At 52.1% G+C, this 20,795-nt stretch overlaps 1 protein-coding gene across 1 annotated transcript in view; it reads left to right on the top strand.

The window, feature by feature from the left end:
* Positions 1-1,932, top strand: part of ARHGAP27 (Rho GTPase activating protein 27) — a 30,127-nt gene extending 28,195 nt beyond the window's left edge. The window contains exons 13-17 of the mRNA XM_079905110.1: positions 23-121; positions 312-389; positions 476-610; positions 768-873; positions 980-1,932. Coding sequence (XP_079761236.1) covers positions 23-121; positions 312-389; positions 476-610; positions 768-873; positions 980-1,157 — 596 coding nt within the window. The 3' untranslated portion in view covers positions 1,158-1,932. The remainder of the gene's footprint in view (positions 1-22; positions 122-311; positions 390-475; positions 611-767; positions 874-979) is intronic.
* The last annotated feature ends 18,863 nt before the right edge of the window (positions 1,933-20,795 follow it).

The following is a 20,795-nucleotide window of genomic DNA, read 5'->3' as shown; positions in this document are numbered from 1 at the left end:
CGCTGACGAGCCTTTCCCCCAGACCAGGTGTTCGGCTGCGCGCTGGCCGTGCTGTGTGAGCGCGAGAAGAGCCAGGTGCCGCGCTTCGTGCAGCAGTGCATCCGCGCCGTCGAGGCCCGGGGTACGTACGTGCGCCGGCCGGCTGGACCTGGCATTCCGGGAGCCTGAAGGCCTCCTTCCAGGACCCCAGACGGAACCCCCGGGGAGCACAGGGTCGAGGGGGAAAAAACGGGAGTTCCTGAGCAGGAATCATAGCAAGGGCTTTAGCGCCATCCCACCGAACCCGCGGTCAGCGCCTCCCTCCGCTACAGGGCTGGACATCGACGGTCTATACCGCATCAGTGGAAACCTGGCCACCATCCAGAAGCTGCGCTATAAGGTGGACCACGGTGAGGCCCGTCCCCTGTCCCTGCCCCAGGCCCGAGGGTGCAAAGGGATGCTGACCTCCTCTTCCTCCCTTCCCCCCTTTCCGCAGATGAACGTCTGGACCTGGACGACGGACGCTGGGAGGACGTCCACGTAATCACCGGCGCCCTGAAGCTCTTCTTTCGAGAGCTGCCCGAGCCCCTCTTCCCCTTCTCGCACTTCCCCCAGTTCATCGCAGCCATCAGTGAGCGCCTGAGGGAGGTGGGGCGGATGGGGTAGGGGTGGGGCTGGGCTGCCTCAGGCAACCGTCTGGCTGGGACCGCCCCCGCAAAATACTGGAAGTCAGCCCCCTCTGTTTCCCTCCCTCTCTTCTCTCTGCCTCTGACCCTTCCCCTGCCCAGAGCTGCAGGACCAGGCCCAGCGCAGCCGCTGTATTCAGAGCCTGGTGCGCTCGCTGCCCGCCCCCAACCACGACACAATGCGGCTGCTCTTCCAGCACCTGTGCAGGTGAGCCGGGGAGCCGCAGGGGAATGGGGAGGCGGGCCTGATAGGACCCTCCCCCGCACGCCTCCCCCCAGCTCTGGGCCCTGATTCCACCCCACCCCCACCGCAGGGTGATCGAGCACGGAGAACAGAACCGCATGTCCGTGCAGAGCGTGGCCATAGTGTTCGGGCCCACGCTGCTGCGGCCCGAGACAGAGGAAACCAGCATGCCCATGACCATGGTGTTCCAGAACCAGGTGGTGGAGCTCATCCTGCAGCAGTGCGCAGACGTCTTCCCGCCGCACTGACCGCGGGCCCGCACCCCTACCCCCGCTGATGGCGCTGCGGACCTGGGAGTGGGGGCGGCGACAGTGGTCCTGCATAGAAGCGGGGCGGCTGGAAGCCACGCGTCTGGACTCTATCTCTGAGACCCTCCGCCTCCCGCCAGTCCGCAGGCCCGTGCGAGTTCTGCACCTCTCGGTTCTGAGGGTATGGTGACTCCTGGTGGGCAGTTCGCAAAATGTGATTTTTTTTTTTTTTTTCCTCTGATTTGGCCTGTTTGGGGGTTAATTGGGCTCTATTCTTTATCACAGCGCCACCTACTGTGCGTGTGCGAGAACGAGGGGTGGGGGGAGAGTTTTCTGGGACGGCCGCTGTCGCGAGGAGGAATTTGGCCGAAGGGCTTCCTGGCTTCGTCAGGCCTGCACCTGGTGGAGGCCTTCAGGGAGGCCCTGTGGGTCCCCGGCCCGTGCGTGGCACTGTGCCCATCATGAAGCAGCAATCGACAACCTCCCTGCTGCGGAAACAGGACTGAGCCGGGCCTCCGGCGGGCAGCTGAAGCTACCTTTCCCCGGGCCTCTGGGCTGAAGCTCCTGCCAGGCCCAATCACTGGCTGGCTGTAGACCCTCTTCATTGACTTTCCTGTTGGGGTTCTGGGCCTCTGCCCTCCCTGATCCACTTGTGCTCTGTGCAGGGGTTCTTCCTGGTCACTAAATGTGTGCCCTGCACCTGCCACTTGACTTGCACCATTTCTACTAGTAATGCCGTCTTGCAGATGACGAGACTGAGGCGTACAAAGGCAACGTGCCTGGTTCAGGGTCTGGGGTGTGATCGGACTCCTCTCACACCAGAGCACAGCCTCCTGTGAGGGTGAAATCAGTCCTTTCAGCTACCCCTCAACCCCAGCATGGCCTTCTGGTAAAGCAGGGAAACGAAGCTGAGTGGGTTCTGTCGGGGCCTGGGGAGGTCCCTGAGGCAAAGAGGGAATCTGCCGCAGCTGTTCTTCTCTGCGGGGAGGGGAAGTAGCACTGGCAGGAGCTCCTACCCTGTCAGGTAGGCCTCCCTGGTGCCCACCTTGCCATGAAGAGCTGGGAGGGAGACCCGATGGGTAGGGGGAAGGAGGGCACATCCTCAGAAAAGGAAGCGTGGACGCTGCGGTCATCAGCCCCCCTTCCCTTCTTGTACACAAACGACCTCAGTACATGGGTCTCAGCACCCTGGCCCACCGGCCCGTTCATGTGTTCAAACAATAATAGCTAATATTTATTGACATTTGCACCATATCATCTCACTTGTTTCTCACAGCCGATATTTATTATCTGCTCTTCTGTGCCAGGCACTGTGCTCTGGGGCCGGGGTACCGCACACGGCCTCCCTGGTGGAGCGTATGGTTCGGCGGGCAGGGCTGACCGAAGCCCACCCCTAATGCCAGAGGGGCTGGGGCAAGAGTAGAAGTGGAGGCCTCATACCATACGTCAGCATATCGTAAAGCTATAAATCAAGCTGACAAGTGTTCAATAAAATGTGTTCTATTCTCCTACTTTGACAAATATCTTTCATGATGACCTGGGGGGCCAGGGTTTTTTTTTGTTTTTTCGTTTTGCCTTGCCATGTGGCTCGTGGGAGCTTAGTGCCCCAACCAGGAATCAAACCTGCGCCCTAGGCAGTGAAAGCAAGGAGTCCTAACCACTGGACCGCCAGGGAATCCCCAAAGGCCAGGTTCTAACATAAACTTCTTTGACTCTTCCGAATTCCATGCCCAGATGGCTGGCATGAGAAGAGCTGGCTCTGCTCTCAGCCACGCACACCATATCTTCCCACCCTCAGAGCATCCTGGCCCAAGGGGAGGTGGACACAGCAGTGCAATCTGCTGCCCCTTGGTCACCCCACATGGTCCACCCACTGAGGGAATGGGCCTGGGGTCCCACGTGTCAGGAGCATGGTCTAAAGGGATGGGCCTGGGCTCCAAGGGGGCGCCAAAGATTCCTCATCCTGGGGGGAGAAGCACAGACAGAGAAGGTCCAGAGCTAAAGTGGGACCCATGGCAGGGCAGAGACCCCTCTCACAGGTCTAAGGGCGGAACTGGACGGATATTAAACACCCAACTACTTGGTTAACCATGTTGGTACAGGAGCTGAGAAAAGCACAGGGTGCTCTGAAGGTGTGTCACTGGGGTGTGACTGTCCCCCAGGGGGCCAAGATGTCTCTGCTGAAGCCACATTTGAGCCAAGCACTAAAGAATGAGGAGGAGTCAACAAGGTGAGGAATTAAGGGAAAGGTGTCTAGTCAGAGGGAACAGCATGTGCAAAGGCTCTGAGGCAAGAAGTCTTGTGGGGAGAACAAAATCTGAGCGAAGACCATCGTGACTGGAGCCCACAAAGCCAGCAGGCCTGGGGGGGAGGTGATGCTGGAGAGGCTGACGGGGCAGAATGCACAGGGCCTTGTGGACCACGATGAATGGGGACCTGTGGCAGGAGGATCCTTGGGCAGGAAGGTCTTGGGAAGTGTCAGCTCCCCACCCCACCCCAAGCTTTTGACCCTGCCAAGAGCTTGGTGGGCAGCAAGTAACGTGGGCAGCTGCAGGCACGGAAGTCCCAGAATCATCACATACTATTCCCAGGAGGAGCTTCAGAAATCAGCTACTGCCAGAGAGTAAACTCCTGGAGAGACGAGCTGTAACTCACCTGAGGTCGCACGGCAGGTTGGCGGCAGAGCCTGCCCAGAGCTTCATGCCCACGGCCTGAGCACCTACATGAGCCCCACCAGAAGGCTGAGCTCAGCCATAACCCTCAGCTGCGAGCACAGTGCATGGCGAGCACAGTGCACGGTGAGCACAGTGCATGGCGAGCACAGTGCATGGCGAGCACTGCAGGTGCACAGTGAACACGTTTGGGGTGAATTGGATTTTGTCTGGAGACACAAAGATACATAGAAAGAGTATATGTATACTCGTATATATAGAAAGAGTGTCTGCCCTCTTGAAGTACCATCTGGTTGGGGGATGGACAAAAATAAGTGACACAGTTGATAAGGGCTGCCCCAGGGGGCAGCCTCTGTCCCCCTCCCAGCAGATACCCCATGTCCTCCGACAGCCAGGCATCTGCCCTGACACTGCCCTAGAAGAGGCTTCCGGTGTCCACCTGTTTGCTAAGTCCTGTGGACGCGCCCAGCCTTCATGTGAGTGGACTCGTGAACTGCCTGTCATCCTCCTAGACAAGCTGTCCTTTGCTCACAGCAACATGGGTCTTTGCCCAGCCTGTAAATGGTGATGCCCCGGCCCACTGCTCTCTCCTCTCCGCCTCCCTGATGGCGCTCACCCGTTCCACTCTGGGGACTGTCATCAAGCCTGCACGTGCATCACTCAGATCTCTGTCACCAGCCTGAACCGCTCACTTCCGAGTTCCAAGTGCAAATGTCCACCTGCACGGGTGGCTGCCAGGCACCGCACTGCCTAAAACAAAACTGAAGCCAGCCCCTCCCACTATTTCAGGGCACAGCACATCCATGCACCCAGGGCGTCTTCCCTTCCGTATCCAGTCAGCTTCCAAGTCCCTGTCTTCTACCCGCTAAAGATTTCCGGGATCTGCCTCTCCCACCCCTGCTCAGCCTCTCATCTGGATGGACTCCTCCACTTCCAGTTCCATCGCCCACTTAGCAGCCATCTGACCATGGCACTCTGGTGTGTGGCCTCTGAGGCCCTCCCCAACCATGCCTCCCACCTCTCTGCACAGCAGCTGTGCCCATGCCTGTAGCTCCCAGCACACTCCGGAATGTTCCTTGCCTGCATGCCTTTGAGCTCACAGTCCCCTGTCTTCCTCCCTTTCTCCTGGCTAATTCCTCCTTCTCCTCTCAGCCTCAGCTCACACCTGCCCCCACACCCCTCCTCAGATCTCTCATACGTGCCTCTCTCCCTCATCACACTTGCCTGGCTGTAACGGAATTGTGCCTTCATAGCCTTCACTTCCCCGCTAGGCTAAGGGCTACATGTCTTCCAGGTTCATCCATGTAGTCCATGGAGGTACGTCACTCACTCTTACGGCCAAATAGCATTCCATTGTATGGATATGCCACATTTTTTTATCCATTCACTAACTGATGGATGTTTGGATTGTTTCCACTTTGGGGCTGTTATGAATAATGCTGTTGTGAACATTCAGGTGCGAGTTTTTATGGGAAATACTGTCTTAGTCAGCATGGGCTTCTGTAACAAAATAACACAGACGGTAGCTTCAACAACAGAAATTATTTCTCACAGTTCTGGAAACTGGAAGTCTGAGATCAGTGTGGCAGCAGAGTGGGGTTGTGGTGAGGGCTCTCATCCTGGCTTGCAGATGGCTGCCTTCTTGCTGTGACCTCACACGGCACAGCGGGAGAGAGGGAGCTCATCTCTCCCTCTTCTTTTCTTCTTTTTTTTTTTTTAGAGTAAAAATTATTTATTCATTTATTCATCAACATTTTGGGGGGTAAAGTTAACAGTAGCCAAGCACTGACTACCATTCACCAGTTTCATTTTAAGGGGAAAGTGAATAAGACATCTTGAAAATTCATTCTGGTTATCCTTCGCTGCACTTTAAAAAATGGGGACCAACCAGCTCATTATAATGCCTCACCCAACATCGTGGAAGCTTAAAAGCTTACTTTGCATTGTCTGAAAACATAATTTATTTCAGCTTTTGTTTCCCGGAGCTCCAGAGCAGCCTTTTTTCTGAGACTGATCCCCACAGATGTATTTGTGATACCCAGGAGGACACCAGCACACCTGCAGAAACATTTTCATAAAGGTTTATTATTGTGTTACACATGTAAGTAGCCTCTGTCAATAGATAGCTATACCACTCCCAAGCTGTAGTTTTGTGAAATTTTATGTCTAAATGAAACGTCTTACTGAAATAAGACTAAATATTTAGCTGGTGAAAAACTTGCCTTTCAATGCTTAATTAGCCTTCTAACTCATATAGAGGATCACAGCCATTGAAATGATCTCGTTTTTAAAAGTGATACAGAAAAGTGCTAAGATACGATTTTCATACATGACTATATCCAGATAGGAAGCTTGGTGTGTCTTAAAATTTTTTTAAGCTAAAAAAGTTTATTTCCTGATTTAAAACTTTACATGATTGTTAAAAAAATTTTAAAAAAGAGAAATACAATAAAACAAACAAACAAAACTGAGGCCCAGCAGTGTTAAGGGAAGGGTACTTTGTCCACTTGGCGACCAGAGCATCAGAGGTGGAAGAGCGCCCCCTCAGGCCAGTACAGGAGGGGATGCACTGGGATTAACAAGCGAGTCCCCCCAGGTAGAATCGGGGCTGTGAGGTCCAGTCCCCTGTGCCCTCCAAGAGGGAATATTCTTTTTCTGTTGCCAGCCTCAGAGGAGGGCTTGGTATACTAAAGGAGTGGGCACTTTTCCTTCCATGAACTTCATCCTCTGTGGCCCACCAGGTGCCATAAGATAAACAGGTAGGCGGAGGCTTCCCTGGTGGCGCGCAGTGGTTAAGAATCCACCTGCCAATGCAGGGGACACTGGTTCGAGCCCTGGTCCGGGAAGATCCCACATGCCGCGGAGCAACTAAGCCCCATGCACCACAACTACTGAAGTCCGCGTGCCTAGAGCCCATGCTCCGCAACGAGAGAAGCCACCGCAATGAGAAGCCTGTGCACCACAACGAAGAGTAGCCTCTGTTCACCACAACTTGAGAAAGCCCGCGCACAGCAACAAAGACCCAACACAAAAATAAATAAATAAATAAATGTATTTAAAAAAACAAAAGCAAAAGCTAGGTGATATGGCCAGGTATGCTTTTTTTTTCTTTTCGTAAGCTTTTTATTTTGAAAGAATTATTGACTCACAGGAAGTCACATGAATAGTACCAAGAGGTCCCGTGTACCCATCACCTAGCTTCCCCGAGTGGTGACAACTTACATAACTGTAGTGTTACGAAAACCAGAAAAGTGATTGACATTAGACACAACTAGACTACAGACCTCACTCGATTTCACCATTTTGGGCATGCACTTATTTTTTGGTATGTCTTTGTGTTTAATTCTATGACATTTTATTACATGTATAGATTCATATAACCACCACCACAATCAAGATACAGAACTGTTCCATCACCTTAAAAGAAATCCCTTCTGCTGCCCTTTTATAGCCACACCCTCCCTCCCTTTCCTTAAGGCCTGGCAATCTTGTCAGTTCTCCATCTCTATCATTGTGTCATTTCAAGAATGTTACATAATGGAATCATAAAGTATGTAACCTTTTGAGGTTGGCTTTTTGCACTCAGCATAATGTGCTTAAGAGCCATTTAAGTCACTGCAAGTACGGATAGTTCATTACTTGTTATCACGGAGTAGTATTCCACAGATATGTTTTAAAGAGATTCTCCCAGCTGTGGGTGGAGGAGGGAGGGAGGGAGACCAATTAGGAAGCTGCTGGAGTCCAGGTAAACATCACAAGCCAGACCTGTGTCCTGACGGGGCTCCTCATCACTTCCTGCCACTGAAACTGGCCCTCGGTGTGTTCCGGCCACGTGGGTCAGGGTCGGCAGCAGAGAGGAGGGATGGGGTCGTTGAAGCTGAGCTGGCAGTAGGGGGCGCCAGAGGTCTTTTGCCCAAAGGGCGATTCCCAACCCCGAACACCAGGGAGGATTTGCTAGCGCTGTGGGCCGCTGTGGGCGTGTGCCAAGAGAACCTAGAGTCTTGACCCCCTCCAGCCCTCAGCCCCAAAGTTTCAGTGCAGCCCTGAGTTCCAAGGCTGGGAGATGAGGCTGATGACCCGTAGTGGGGGAGGAGGCAAGGTGAGGCCTGGACTAGGAGAAGGTGCGGAGGGAGAGAGCTCTGGCCCTTCGTCAGCCCAGGGCTCCCCATCAGGAGGTGGCTCGGAGCTCAGGCCACCGGGCTGGACCTTGGCACTTCCTGCCCCATCCACCCTTCTCCATCTCTGACAGATGCCCTCAGTTCTCCGTCCACTCTTCCGAGAACGCTCCCAAGACCCTGGAGCGCCCATACTCTACCCGGCTCTCACATACCTCTCTGAAAGATGTCTTCCAGCACATGCCTACCCCTTCTCCCGGGGCTTGTCCAGGGCGCTCCGGGCTGCGTGGAGTGCGCAGAGTGGACACTGGCTGTGCAGCGTGAGGGCGCCTCCTAACGGCTGGGGGCTGGGAAGAGAAGGGGCGTTGTCAGGGGCTCTGGCTCCCGCGGGCTTGGTGGCAGGCATTCTCCTCGAAATCTGCACTGGCCCCATCGCCTTCTGAATTCAGCCCACTGTCTCGGCATGAGCTTAAGCCTGTCCCGGGTTTCTGGTCCTCTGGCTTTGCTCCACCCCTCCTGTGCTTGTGGATCCTGGCTGCCACAACTCACCAAGCAGCTTTCCACCTCCTCGCCCTTGCTCAGGCTGGTCCTTCTCTGTCAAGGCCCTTGCCCCCATTCTCTAGCTCCATGCCCACCCCTCCAGGAAGCCTAGCGCATACTAGGTTCAAAAAGCGGGAGTTCCCATCCTCTGAGCTCCCACGACATACATCAACTGTGCTTCCATAATAGACTATTTCTCGTGCAGCCTTGCCTAATCATTTGTAGTTCACACAACTTCCTCCCCCAGAGACTTCACATTCATCTCTGATTCCCCAGAGCCTGGTACTCAGAAGACACCAAGTAAAGTTTGATTGAATAAATGAATGAATGCATCAGTTGAAAGATCTTTGAAACCCTCTTCCTGTGACCCACTTCTACCCTCCTCCTCCTCTGATGACTCCTCCGTGGTTTACTTTGAGGGTGTTCCTTCCCCTGCTGCCTCTAAACGCTGGCATTCCACCCTCCCCCCCGCACAGTTCACTCTGTCCCTCTCCCTAGGCAAGCTCACTCACGCCGACAGCTTTAATGGCTCCATTGACTCCCACAGGCCCCCCAATCCACCCCATGGCCCAGAGCCCTGAGCCACGTGCATACTTTGCTGGTCCTTATCTGTCTTTCCCACCGTCCATCTTTCCCATGAATGTTAAACTCCATCAGAGCAGAAATCTTATCTGTCTGATCCACTGCTGTACCCCTGGCACCCATACGCGTTCAGTGAATATTTGTGAAATGAATAAAAAAACGGAGACTCTCCCTGTGAGGTCCTGCAAACAGTTCAAATTCAACGCATTCCAGATAGATTTCACCACCTCCTCCCTCCCATGATTGGCTTCTCCAGTCTTTGCTATCCCCCTCCTCCCAGTCCGACTTAGAAATCCCACAGAAATCCCACAAATCCCACAGATGTCCCCCAGACATCTTCTTTTTCTCTCTTAACCCGTCAATCAGCCACTACGTTGCCCAGATTCTACCTCTTGTCTTTCCAGTCCCCACACTCACCCCCAGCCCCTGGCTCACCCCTGGTTTAGACCCTTGACACTTACCACCTGGACTTCTTCAACTTCTCCTAACTTAGGTTCCTCACCTCTATTTTTGTTTTTTTATTCACATTGTTATCTGAACGATTTTCTAAAACATCAGTTTTATTATGTCAACCCCTTAGTTTAACCTCCTTCGTTAAAACCCTCCTCGCTGGGCTTCCCTGGTGGCGCAGTGGTTGAGATTCCGCCTGCCGATGCAGGGGACGCGGGTTCGTGCCCCGGTCCGGGAGGGTCCTACATGCCGCGGAGCGGCTAGGCCCGTGAGCCACGGCCGCTGAGCCTGCGCGTCCGAAGCCTGTGCTCCGCAACGGGAGAGGCCACAACAGTGAGAGGCCCGCGTACCGCAAAAAAAAAAAAACAAAAGAAAACCCTCCTCGCATGCACCATCTCCTAACTATTGTGCAGACTTCACACAGTGGGTGGCATAATTATAGGAGGCTCAAGGACAAAGGGTACACTGGGGTAATAATTAACATGGAGCTGCAAAATGAGAAAATTATATCTTTTCTAATTTTTTCCAACCTCCTGAAGACATCAAGGAGAAAGTCTCCACAAATGTCTTTAACACCTCCTTTTCACTTGCTAATCTCTTAACAGGATTCTATCCATTCTGCCAGCCATGAGATATTTAGCTAGAATGTAATAACATTGTCTTATTTTTATTTTATGTATTTTGCCTACTATCTATGACACGTGATATTGGGTTTTTAGTTATAGTAGTAATGGCCCATAAAATAAATTTACTTGGGAAAAGATTGTAAATCATATATCTATCAAAGGACTAACATCCAGTATATATAAAGAACTCTTACTTATCAATAAGAAAAAAGGAATAGAAATTAAAAATCAAATAGAAAAATGAGCAAAAGACTTAAACACTTCAAAAAAAAAGGCCATATATAAGTGACCAATGAACAGATGAGAAGTGCTCAACTGCATTAGTCATCAGAGAAGTATGAATTAAAATCACAGTTTGATATCCCTGTACATGCACCAGGACTAAAAAGAAAAAGATTTTCAGTATCACATGTTGGCAGGACTGTGGAGTAATTGGAACTCTGACTCACTGGTAGTGAGGATGTAATTTATGACAACTACTTTGGGAAATTGGCCATATCCACTCATGTTGGGCATTTCCATACTACCCTCTGACCCAGGAATTCAACTTCTGGGTATGATCCCAACAGATATGAGCACATGTGTTCACCAAGAGTCGTGCACAAGAATGTTCATAGCAGCTTTACTCATAACAGCCAGAAACTGAAAACAAGCTACATGTCAATAGAATGGAGAAATAACATTCTGGTATATACACATAATGAAATATTGTATAAAAGTGAGAATGAATAAATTAAACTACACAAGTGTTGAGCCAGACACATTAAAAGAACAGCCTTTATATGAATGGTTCCATTTATATGAAGTTCAAAAGCAAACAAAACTAATCTATGCTGTTACAACTCAGGGAGTGGCTACCTGTGGGGCTATGTCTGGCAGGTGGCACAAGACAGGCTGCTGAGGGCTCATAATATTCTGTTATTGACCTGAGTGAAAAATTGCTTTTTTTTTTTGCGGTACGCGGGCCTCTCACTCTTGTGGCCCCTCCCATTGTGGAGCACAGGCTCCGGACGCGCAGGCTCAGCGGCCATGGCTCACGGGCTCAGCCGCTCCACGGCATGTGGGATCCTCCCGGACCGGGGCACGAACCTATGTCCACTGCATCGGCAGGCGGACTCTCAACCACTGCGCTTTTTTTTAACGTGAGTGAAAGTTAATTGATTTGTGTACTTCTTCATATGTGTTGTATGTCAAGAAGAAATTACTTAAATTTAAGTTTTCAAAAAGTGAAACATTTAAAGACAAGCATTTAGGGAAGGATAAATGAGGAGGTTGGGATTAACATACACACACTGCTATATATAAAACAGGTAACCAGCAAGGACCTACCTATAGCACAGGGAACTATATTGAATATTTTGTAATAACCTGTAAGGGAAAAGAATCTGAAAAAAAAATTTATATATAACTGAATCACTTTGCTGTACATCTGAAACTAACACAACATTGTAAATCAATTAAGAAATTTAAAAATAAAGAAAAATTTTAAAAAATAAAGACAAGCATTCAGACAATGAACGTCTGAGGACACGACAGGTCTCTTGAAGATGGAGTGCAAATGGCCGACGTGCGGGGAGTTCTCAGGACTCAAGTCCGAATGGTCATACCTGGCTCCTCTGGTCCTGCATCATGTCATGGGGCAGTTCAGCGTGGTGGTTAGGAGCACAGATTTGGGAACCTGACAAACCTGAGTTGGAACCTGAGCTCTGCCACTGGCTGTGGGACTTCAGACAAGTTACCTAGCCTCTCTGGGCATCAGCGTCTTCATCTATAAATCACCTTAGAGGGTGATGGGCTTGATCAGAGGAACAACGTGGTCCAGTGCTGGGCACATAGGATGGCCTTGATAAATGGAGCCACACCCACTGCCTGACTGTCCCTGCCCAAGCCCTGCTGTATCACACCTTTTTGCACCCTCAAGTGTCTGTGCATGCTGTTCCCCTGGAACGCCCTTCTATCTGGTGATCACACTGGCCCATCCTTCAATGCCCAGTTCAAGCACCTACCTTCCTACCTGATGCCAGGCCCCACAAGAGGCTAGATCCGCCCTCTCTGCGCCATCCCACCCATGAACACATACAATATCCAGGCATACATCGTTTTACTGCACTTCACACACATTGCTTTTTTTTTTTTTTAATTGAAGCTTTGTGGCAACCCTGTGTGAAGCAAGCCTACAGGCACCATTTTTCCAACAAATTTGCTCACTTCATGTCTGTGTCACATTTTGGTAATTCTCACAATATTTCAAACTTTTTCATCATTATTATATTTTTATGGTGATCTTTAATGTTACTATTGCAAATAGATTAGGACTCTGAAGGCTCAGATGATGGTTAGCATTTTTTAACAATAAAGTGTTTTTTATTTATTTATTTATTTTACTTATTTTCTTTTTGGCTGCGTTGGGTCTTCGTTGCTGCACACAGGCTTTCTTTAGTTGCAGTGAGCGGGGGCTTCTCTTGTTGCAGAGCACAGGCTCTAGGCACACGGGCTTCAATAGTTGTGGCACGTGGGCTCAGTAGTTGTGGCGTGTGGGCTCAGTAGTTGTGGCTTGCGGGCTCTAGAGCGCAGGCTCAGTAGTTGTGGTGCACGGGCTTAGCTGCTCTGTGGCATGTGGGATCTTCCCAGATCAGGGCTCGCAACCATGTCCCTTGCATTGGCAGGCGGATTCTTAACCACTGCACCACCAGGGAAGCTCAATAAAGTATTTTTTTAGACATAACGCTATTGCACACTTAGTAGGCTACAGTACAGGATAAACATAAATTTATATGAACCGGGAAACCAAAAACTTTGTGTGACCCCTTTTATCAAGACATTTGCTTTACTGTGGTGGTGTGGAACTGAATCTGTAATATCTCCAAGGTGTACCTATACGTGGTTTTTTATTCCTTTAGTGGTTGGCACCTTCTTATAGGAGGAGACCCTCGATACATATTTGCCGAACGAAAGAATGATTGTAACTTCAAACGATTCTAACTTCTCTGCAGTTTCCTGGTGGGGTGGGGCGGGGGCTGGTTCCCTTTGCGTGCCTGTAAGAGCATCAGACACTCAGCCCCGTGTTAGGGACCTCATCCATCTCTGTGGAGAACGGGTACCACACGATGCGTTGTGGGCGAGTGGTTATCACCATGACGTCAGCCTCAAAGGTTAGGATGTCCCCAAGTCATCCCAGTTCCCTTTACCACCTTATATGGATAGGTCACCCACGAGAGTGACTCCAACTTCTACTTAACCTCTTGGTAGCCTAACAGGGTCCCTAAGCCAGGAACTTGCTGATTGAGACAATGACACCTAGTTTTCAGCTTTTACAGGTCGCTGTGCAGGACGGGAGGAGAGTAACTGAATGGGGCAACTCATTCCGATGTGACGTCACACGTGATCGAGTCCATGGCTCCCTTGGCGGTTTAGTAAATCGGGACACATTCCCTCGGCAAGACCCCCATTTGAAACCTGAGCAGCCCTCCAAGATCTGGTGACAACGGTCATGCCGCCTTCACCCCACCTCCTGCACCCCATGCTCTCCCCAAACATGCAGCCACTTACACTGTACCCTGCCGGCCCCTCAGCCCAGAACAACGTGCCTCACCTTTTCAGCGTCTGAAATTCAACTCAAAGGTACCGTTATCACCAAGTACCAGATCCGTGGGAATAAGAAATGGAAAAGACAGGAATCCCAGCTATCCTATCTCCTAAGTGTAGACAGATACAGACAGAAATTCACGGAAGAGGGCGGTGAGTGCAGTGGGGGAGGGGTACAGGGGACCAGAGAAGAGGCATCAGATTTGGGCAGGGGCGGCTGGGGAAGGGGAAGGCTTCCCGGAGGAGGTTGATGTGTTGGTTGCTGATCAGTTTGCTTTCTGTTCCACTAGAATGTAAGCTCCACGAGGGCAGGGACCTCACACCTTGTCCTCAGCTGTTTTTCCAATGCCTGAAAGTCCGGGACAGGGACAGGCATAGAGCAGGTGTTCCAGGAGTATCGGTGAAGGAATCGGGCAAGAGCTGAGCTAAGATGTGCGGGATGAGTGAAAGCTGACCTTTCTGCAGGCTTTCTAGGAGGGGGGCACTTTGTGAACAAAGGGCTGGAGGTGGGAAAGGGCAGGACATGTGAGGGGAATGAGATGCAGCTGGGGTGGGAAGGGGCGGAGACTGGCGAGGGATGAGGCCGGAGAGACAGACAGGGCGGAGAGGGCCAGACAGAGCCCCTGCCTCCCCCCGCTTGCTTTCTCTGATGAGTTCCCTCTGCCCCGGGCACTGCATCTGCACTTCCTCTACACCCTAAATCCTGCCTCGTGTTGCATGAGTTCATTCATCAGCACTTACTGAGCACCTACTTCGTGCCAGGTGTGGTGCAGGAGCAGAACACCCACCATGTGCAGCATTAGGCAGTTTCCAGAGTGATCCTGGCCCAGCCAGGATCACAGCGCATCCTCACAGGATCAGCCAGGATCAGCCAGGATCACAGCGCATCCTCACAGCAACGCTGGAGAGAGGGACCCCTCCATCTATCCATCCATTCATACACTCCGCAAATATATATTGCCAGCTTAGTATGTGCCAGTTGCCAAGAATGTAAGTCGAGCAAGACCCCTCATCCGTGTGTGGCGGAGAGTAAATTTGTACACAAACCAGCAGGGTAATGCTAGGTGATGCTAAGTTCTGAGAAAGACACGGCAAACAGGGTGACGTGACCAGGAGTGACTGGCGGGGCTGCGCTGGGTGCGTGCGCGGAAGGCTCTCAGAGAAGGTGACATCTGAGAAGTTAGCAGCCGTGGAAAGAGCAGGGCAGGCCGAGTGCACAGCAAGTGCAAAGGTGCTGAGGTGGGACAGTGCCGGGGGCATTGGAGGCGCAGAAGGAAGGCACTCTGCGTAGCTGGAAAACTGGAATATTCGATGAGGGTGAAGTGGAGAGTGGAAGTGATGAGACAGAGGCGGAAGCCAGCAGCCAGATTAGAAAAGATTTGTAGACGTTGGATTAATTCTGCAGTGAGATGTGAATCCATGGAAAGGTGTTAAGGAAGTGAGCGCTGTATCCTGAGTGAGGCTTGAACAAGACCACGGGGCTAAGCTGGAGGCAGCAGAGGTGGGAGATCAGCAACGATGGACGGTCTGTGTGTGGGGTAAAACAGGCAGAACCCACTGCAGGAAGCCTTGGTTTCTCTTCCAAACCTGCTTCTCCCCATCTGTCCCATCTCAGAAAAGCGGCCCCACGGCGTACCCTACTGCTCCAGCCAGAAATTTCCAAGTCCTTCCTGCACATCCTTTCTTCCTTTCACCCTCCACACAGGTTCAGTTCGGTCCGTGTTCACACCAGGAAAATAGAACCGTCTCCAGGCCAGGCCAGTGCCCATCTGAGGGGCTGCACCCAGACAGCCTGGCTGTGGGACTGGCTCAGCAGCTTCCTGCCTCTCTGGGGAGAAAGTGGAGAGCAGGCTTCAGCCACAGGGAGGCTCCAGCAGACTTGGATGATGAAGGGAGGAGGGAACGGGAGTTGGGGTCGTTGCGTGAGGATAATCAAGATGGTAGACCATGGGCTCCAAGGTGGTAGAGACAGAAGGGAAAGGGCAGGGGTGACGGCCAGTGAGAAAGTGAGAGAGTCCCTGGTTGGGGGTTTTAGACAGTGCCCACCCAAGAGAAAGTGAGCTGGGAGGATGAGAGGGGTGGTCAGGGTGGAGACCTGGGCACCGCACTGGCAGCAATGAGGACGAGGTCAAGGGGTGACCCTGGCAGTGGGCAGCTGGCAGAGCGGAGAGCAACGGCTGGAGGCCAGGAGGTCAGGATGCTGAGGACCATCTGCGTGGATGTGGGAGTCACTGGGAACCAGGCCAGGCTGGGTGACAGGCATCGGGGCCCCCAGAGTGTTGGGGGTGGCTGGGAGGTGGTGGACGCCAGCGCTGGCAGAGGCTGGTACAGCTGCGGTTGGTGTGTGTTCAGAGGGGCCGGGGGTTGAAGGAGGAATGGTCTGGAAACTATAGGGAAAGAGGAGGACACACCCCTACACACACTTCCTGGCCCTGAGATGCCTCCTTTTGCAAGGGCTGCTGGGAAGTCTCCACCCTGACCAGGAGGTTGGGGGGACACCCTGAGAACCCCGAGGCCCCCAGGAAGGGCTGTAAAGGGGTTGAGAGAGAGGCCCGGATGCGGAGATGGGCCAGGCTGAGGTCACCCTGGGTGGACTTCCCAACTAGCTGGAGTAGAAGAACAAACAGGCCAGCCGGGCAGGCCGGGTGGGGACGGAGAGGGCGGAGGCCATGGGTCGTGGCGGCAGAGGGCGCTGTGGAAGAAGGAAGGTCCCAAAGAGGGCGAGAAGTTAACTAGCTTGTAGACCAGGTTAACTATCCATTCTTTTGCAGAACTGCCTTGAACCCCCAAAACTGCCAGAACTGTGGCTTCTACCACTGGTCTTTCCAGGCCAGCAGTACTGGTCTTTCCCAGACCCCTTCCTCCTTCCCTCACTCTGGGGAGAGGGGTTCCCTCCTGGCCTGGGGCCCCGAGGCTGGGCAGACCCAGGGGAAAGTAGCTGAGGGACACAGGGAGGACAGGCCCCATCTCCTCACCACTGCTCCTTTGCAGATAATCTCCGTGGGCACCAGAGAGGCACAGAAACTGCTCTTCAACCATGAGGGGCTTTGGTGGGGAACCTGGGGTGCCAGATTAGCCTCCAGGTCCCCTGGTGTCCCTGCTGTGTTTGCTGTGGAGAAAGAAGCTGCCTCTCAGAGGCCATGGCTACCTTATCCGTGTGTGTAGGGGGACCCCTTTGACACTACCACCGCCTTTGTCTTGACAGGTCCACATGGAGCTCCTGCTCTGGGAGGGAAATGAGAAGAAATTGGCCCTGTGAGCCACCATCTTGGCTGTCACAGAGCAGTAATCCTTACGGTGTACGGAGGACCAACAAGTGATCAGTGTGCCACAACTAGGATCTGGGTACACATGGGGCTCTGGGAGCCCCAAGAAGGTGCCTCAGCTGCTTGGAGTGTCAGAAGCAGTAGTATGCTCACAGGTTGCGAGTCTTCATGGAGCCTGGGCCAAGGGGCGTCGGGAAACCTGAATGTGCCTTTCTGGTCAGAGGGAACCCAACCAATGTCCTGGTGACAACTGATAATGGTAACAGTCCCAGCAATTGCCCCTTGAGGGTTAGTGATCTGTCAGGCATGAGCACTCGTCCATCCTCTCCAGTCACCCACAAACACCCCCGATGGGTAAGTCCCGTCATGGCGCCCATTGCACAGAGGAGGGAGCAGGACCTAGTCTGCAGCTGGTCTGGCCTCACAGTGACAGACACACCATCCATGCATCCATTCATTTACTTATTCAGTGAATGTTTATTGAGCACCTCCTATATACCAGGCACTGCTGTAAGCGCCGGAGATGCTGCAGATTACAACACAGATAAACTCCTGTAGCCCCTGCTTTCATAGAGAGAGAGCTAAGTAAGAAACAAAGAAATAAAGGAAACAGAGATTTGAGAGCTGGTGTGGTTTAACAGCCCAGACCAACGGTCCCTTCCAACATGCCGCTCATGAGCGTGCTCCTCCTGGACTGGAGCCCATAGGGAGCAGGGTGCTAGCTTAAGAGCTGGGAATAGCACCCAAAGCTAGTATCTCTAATTATGAGTCCGGGGCGGGGGGCTTCTCTCCCCTTGAGCCCATTCATCTCTGGAGACCCTTGACATTGAGTTTCCGAGCTGTAAGCCCAGATTTGGGGCCAGTCAAGGTTCCACCTCTTAGTGGGTCCTGATTGAGAAGCTCCCAGCATCCCTGGCAGACACCTCTGGCTCATTCTTCTCTCTCTAAATACAGCTCCCCTCACTGTCTGCAGTTGATACTGGTCAGCACAGACCTTGGCTGTGACTGTTGGCCAGACACCTATACACGGTCCGGGCTTCTTCACAACGTGGCAGCCTCGCACTGTTTACACGGCAGCTCAGGTCTCCAAAGGTGAGTATCCCTGGAGAACTTGAAGGAAGCTGGATTGTCCTTAAGACCTAGCCTTGGAAGTCACATCACATCACTTCTGCCATACCCTATTGTTGCCATACTCTATAAGTTTGCCTCTCCTCCAAGGGGAGGAGACATAGACCCCCCTCTTGATGGCCAAAGAATTTGTGGGCGTGGTTTAGAACTGCCACGTACCGCTAGGAGTAGCGGCGCCAGAAGGTGAATTTGGGATGTCTGATGGCAGTGTCTACGCATCAGGCCATAGGACCTCACATGACTCCAGGCTGCCAAGAAGGAAAGAGAAGGGGCTTCACGAAGGCAGTAGATGTGGGCTTGGAGAGGAGACAGAGAGGAGTGATGCTAAGAAGGTGAGAGCTCTGTCCTGTCTACCCGCGGACATCCCAGCCCAGAGGCTCAGGGACTGCTGGGCTGGTTGGATGGTTCCAGGGGCTCGGGGAGCCCCTTCTCCAGGGCAGGGGGCCTGAATCAGTACCTAGCACCGGGGAGAAAAGGGAGAGGGCCTTCCTGCACTCAGTGAGCCTGGAACGGTCGCGGGCCAAACTCCTCAGGGTTTTTTTAAGGAGCTGGTGAGGGAGCCATAGGGATGTCAGATCCCGCTGCCCAGATTGTAGTCACCACCATGAAATTTAGGAAGTGAAACTTTTTCAAGGTCAACTTTCTCATCTGTTGTGTGAGGCTGGTTTTCAGTGGCTCCCCTGCTTGGAGCAGCAGGCAAAGGTCTGGGACCTGAAACGTACCGAAACTTGCCTGGGGGATGTGGGAGAAGGGGGGCCACAGTACCCAGGTGACCCCCGCGGGGATTCCCGGGTGGAGGCAGGGCAGTAAACTCACAGGGCCCTTTTCCTCCAGCACCGCAGTGGAGGGTGGGGGTGGGGCCAGGGGGTGGGTTCTGGCCTGGCTGGGAGTCAGCCTGGGTTTTGGTGGCAGCTCCACCAGGAGACATCTGCGTGACCTTCAGAAGTCACTTCCCTCTAGAGTGCTCAGTTTCCTTATCCATCAAATGTCAGGTCAGTTGATCTTTAAGACGCTCTCCTCTGGTAACATCACAAGCTGATTCTCCAGCCTCCACAGACCTTATTCACCCCAAACCTGTTCTCTTAGCCCCCAGCCAGAGCCTGATGACTGGAAAAACACACAGGAAGGAGACGTGCCTAAAGATAAGGACCTGGATTCAGCCCAGATCCACTTGGATCTCAGACTGGGTCCTCAGCTAAACCTGCCACCTCCCAACCTGCTCCATTCACAGGGAGGATGGGGAGAGAGCGTGGATGGTTTAGGGTGTGTCCATCCATGGGTCCCCTGCAGGAGCACGGATGGATACATCAACCCTCCTTCCCCAGGGATCGAGAGCATCCTCGCTAAGCCCTTCTCCATTAGCACCACCACCCAGCCACCCACCAGGCAGGACACTGAGAGAATGATGGAAAAGTGTGAGGCTTGGGCACCCATCCCTGACCAGTCCAGGCCCCCATCACAGACAGTCCCTGCAGCTAGGACTCCTCAGGGCTTGTCGCAATGGTTACTAATCATTTTGGGTAATTGGTATTTAATCTTCATCTTCCTTGCCAGACTGGAAGTTCCATGAGGACCAAGTCTGGTTTGATACTTTATCCCCAAAGCTTAGAACTGTGACTTGCATATAGTAGGTGCTCAATAAATAAAGTGAATGATTGAATGAATGCTTTTGAAGAGCTTTTACTCTAGTAAGGAAGATTAGTCACATACAAATACTATGATAAAAAGCCTTTCATAGTATATATATATATATGTGTGTGTGTGTGTGTGTGTGTGTGTGTGTGTGTATGTGTGTGTGTAACTGAATCACTTTGCTGTACAGCAGAAATTACCACAACATTGTAAATCAACTATACTTCAATAAATTTTTTAAAAAGCCTCCCATGTCATTCAACATTTATTATTAATATACTAGCTAACATATAGGCTAAAGTTGCCAGATCTAGCAAATAAAAATACAGGACACCCAGTTACATTTGAATTTCAGGTAAACAGTGAATGAGTTTTTAGCATAAGTATGTCCCACGCAATATGGGTGTCCTGCACTTTATCTGGCAGCCCTTCGCCAGACCACCCTCCAGTCCTCACACCAGCCCTATGGGAGGGGTATTATTATCATGTTCCTTTACGGAGGGAACGGAGGCACAGAAGGGATGAGTAACCTGCCTGAGGTCACATAGCTGAAAAGTGACCAAACCAAAGCTAGGTCCTGAGTAGTTGGAGCCTCGGGTCAGCCTGCTGAGTCTCTCTACTCTCTTGCTTCCCAACAAGTGCCCATCAGTGGTGGGCACTGGGACCCAACAGGGGAAGGTCCTTTGCCAAGTTGGACAGTAGGTTTTGGTTGGATGGACAAGGAAAGTTTTCCAGAGGAGGGACAGAAGAGGGGGTGGGACAGAGAGGGTGGCAGAGTCTTGCAGGGACAGCATCTGGGAGAGACACCACCTCAGGCTTAGACCCACCAGCCCATGCACAGCTCTGACTGACCACTCTGAGCCTTGACCCTGTTCAGTAAAATGGGCAAAGCACAGATCCACAGTCTCTTATCTAAAATCCTGGGGGCCAGGTGGGTTTTGGAATTCAGAATTTTTCAGATTTTAGAAAGGAGGTTCAGCATGAAATGTACATTATATAGCACCTCCAGGGCACCTGGGGCAGCATCCTGTAATCAGACGTA

Source organism: Stenella coeruleoalba (genome assembly GCF_951394435.1).
Source record: "Stenella coeruleoalba genome assembly, chromosome: 19".
NCBI lineage: Eukaryota > Metazoa > Chordata > Mammalia > Artiodactyla > Delphinidae > Stenella > Stenella coeruleoalba.
Note: the sequence above shows the minus strand (reverse complement) of the source record. Positions and strands in the feature narration are given on the sequence as shown.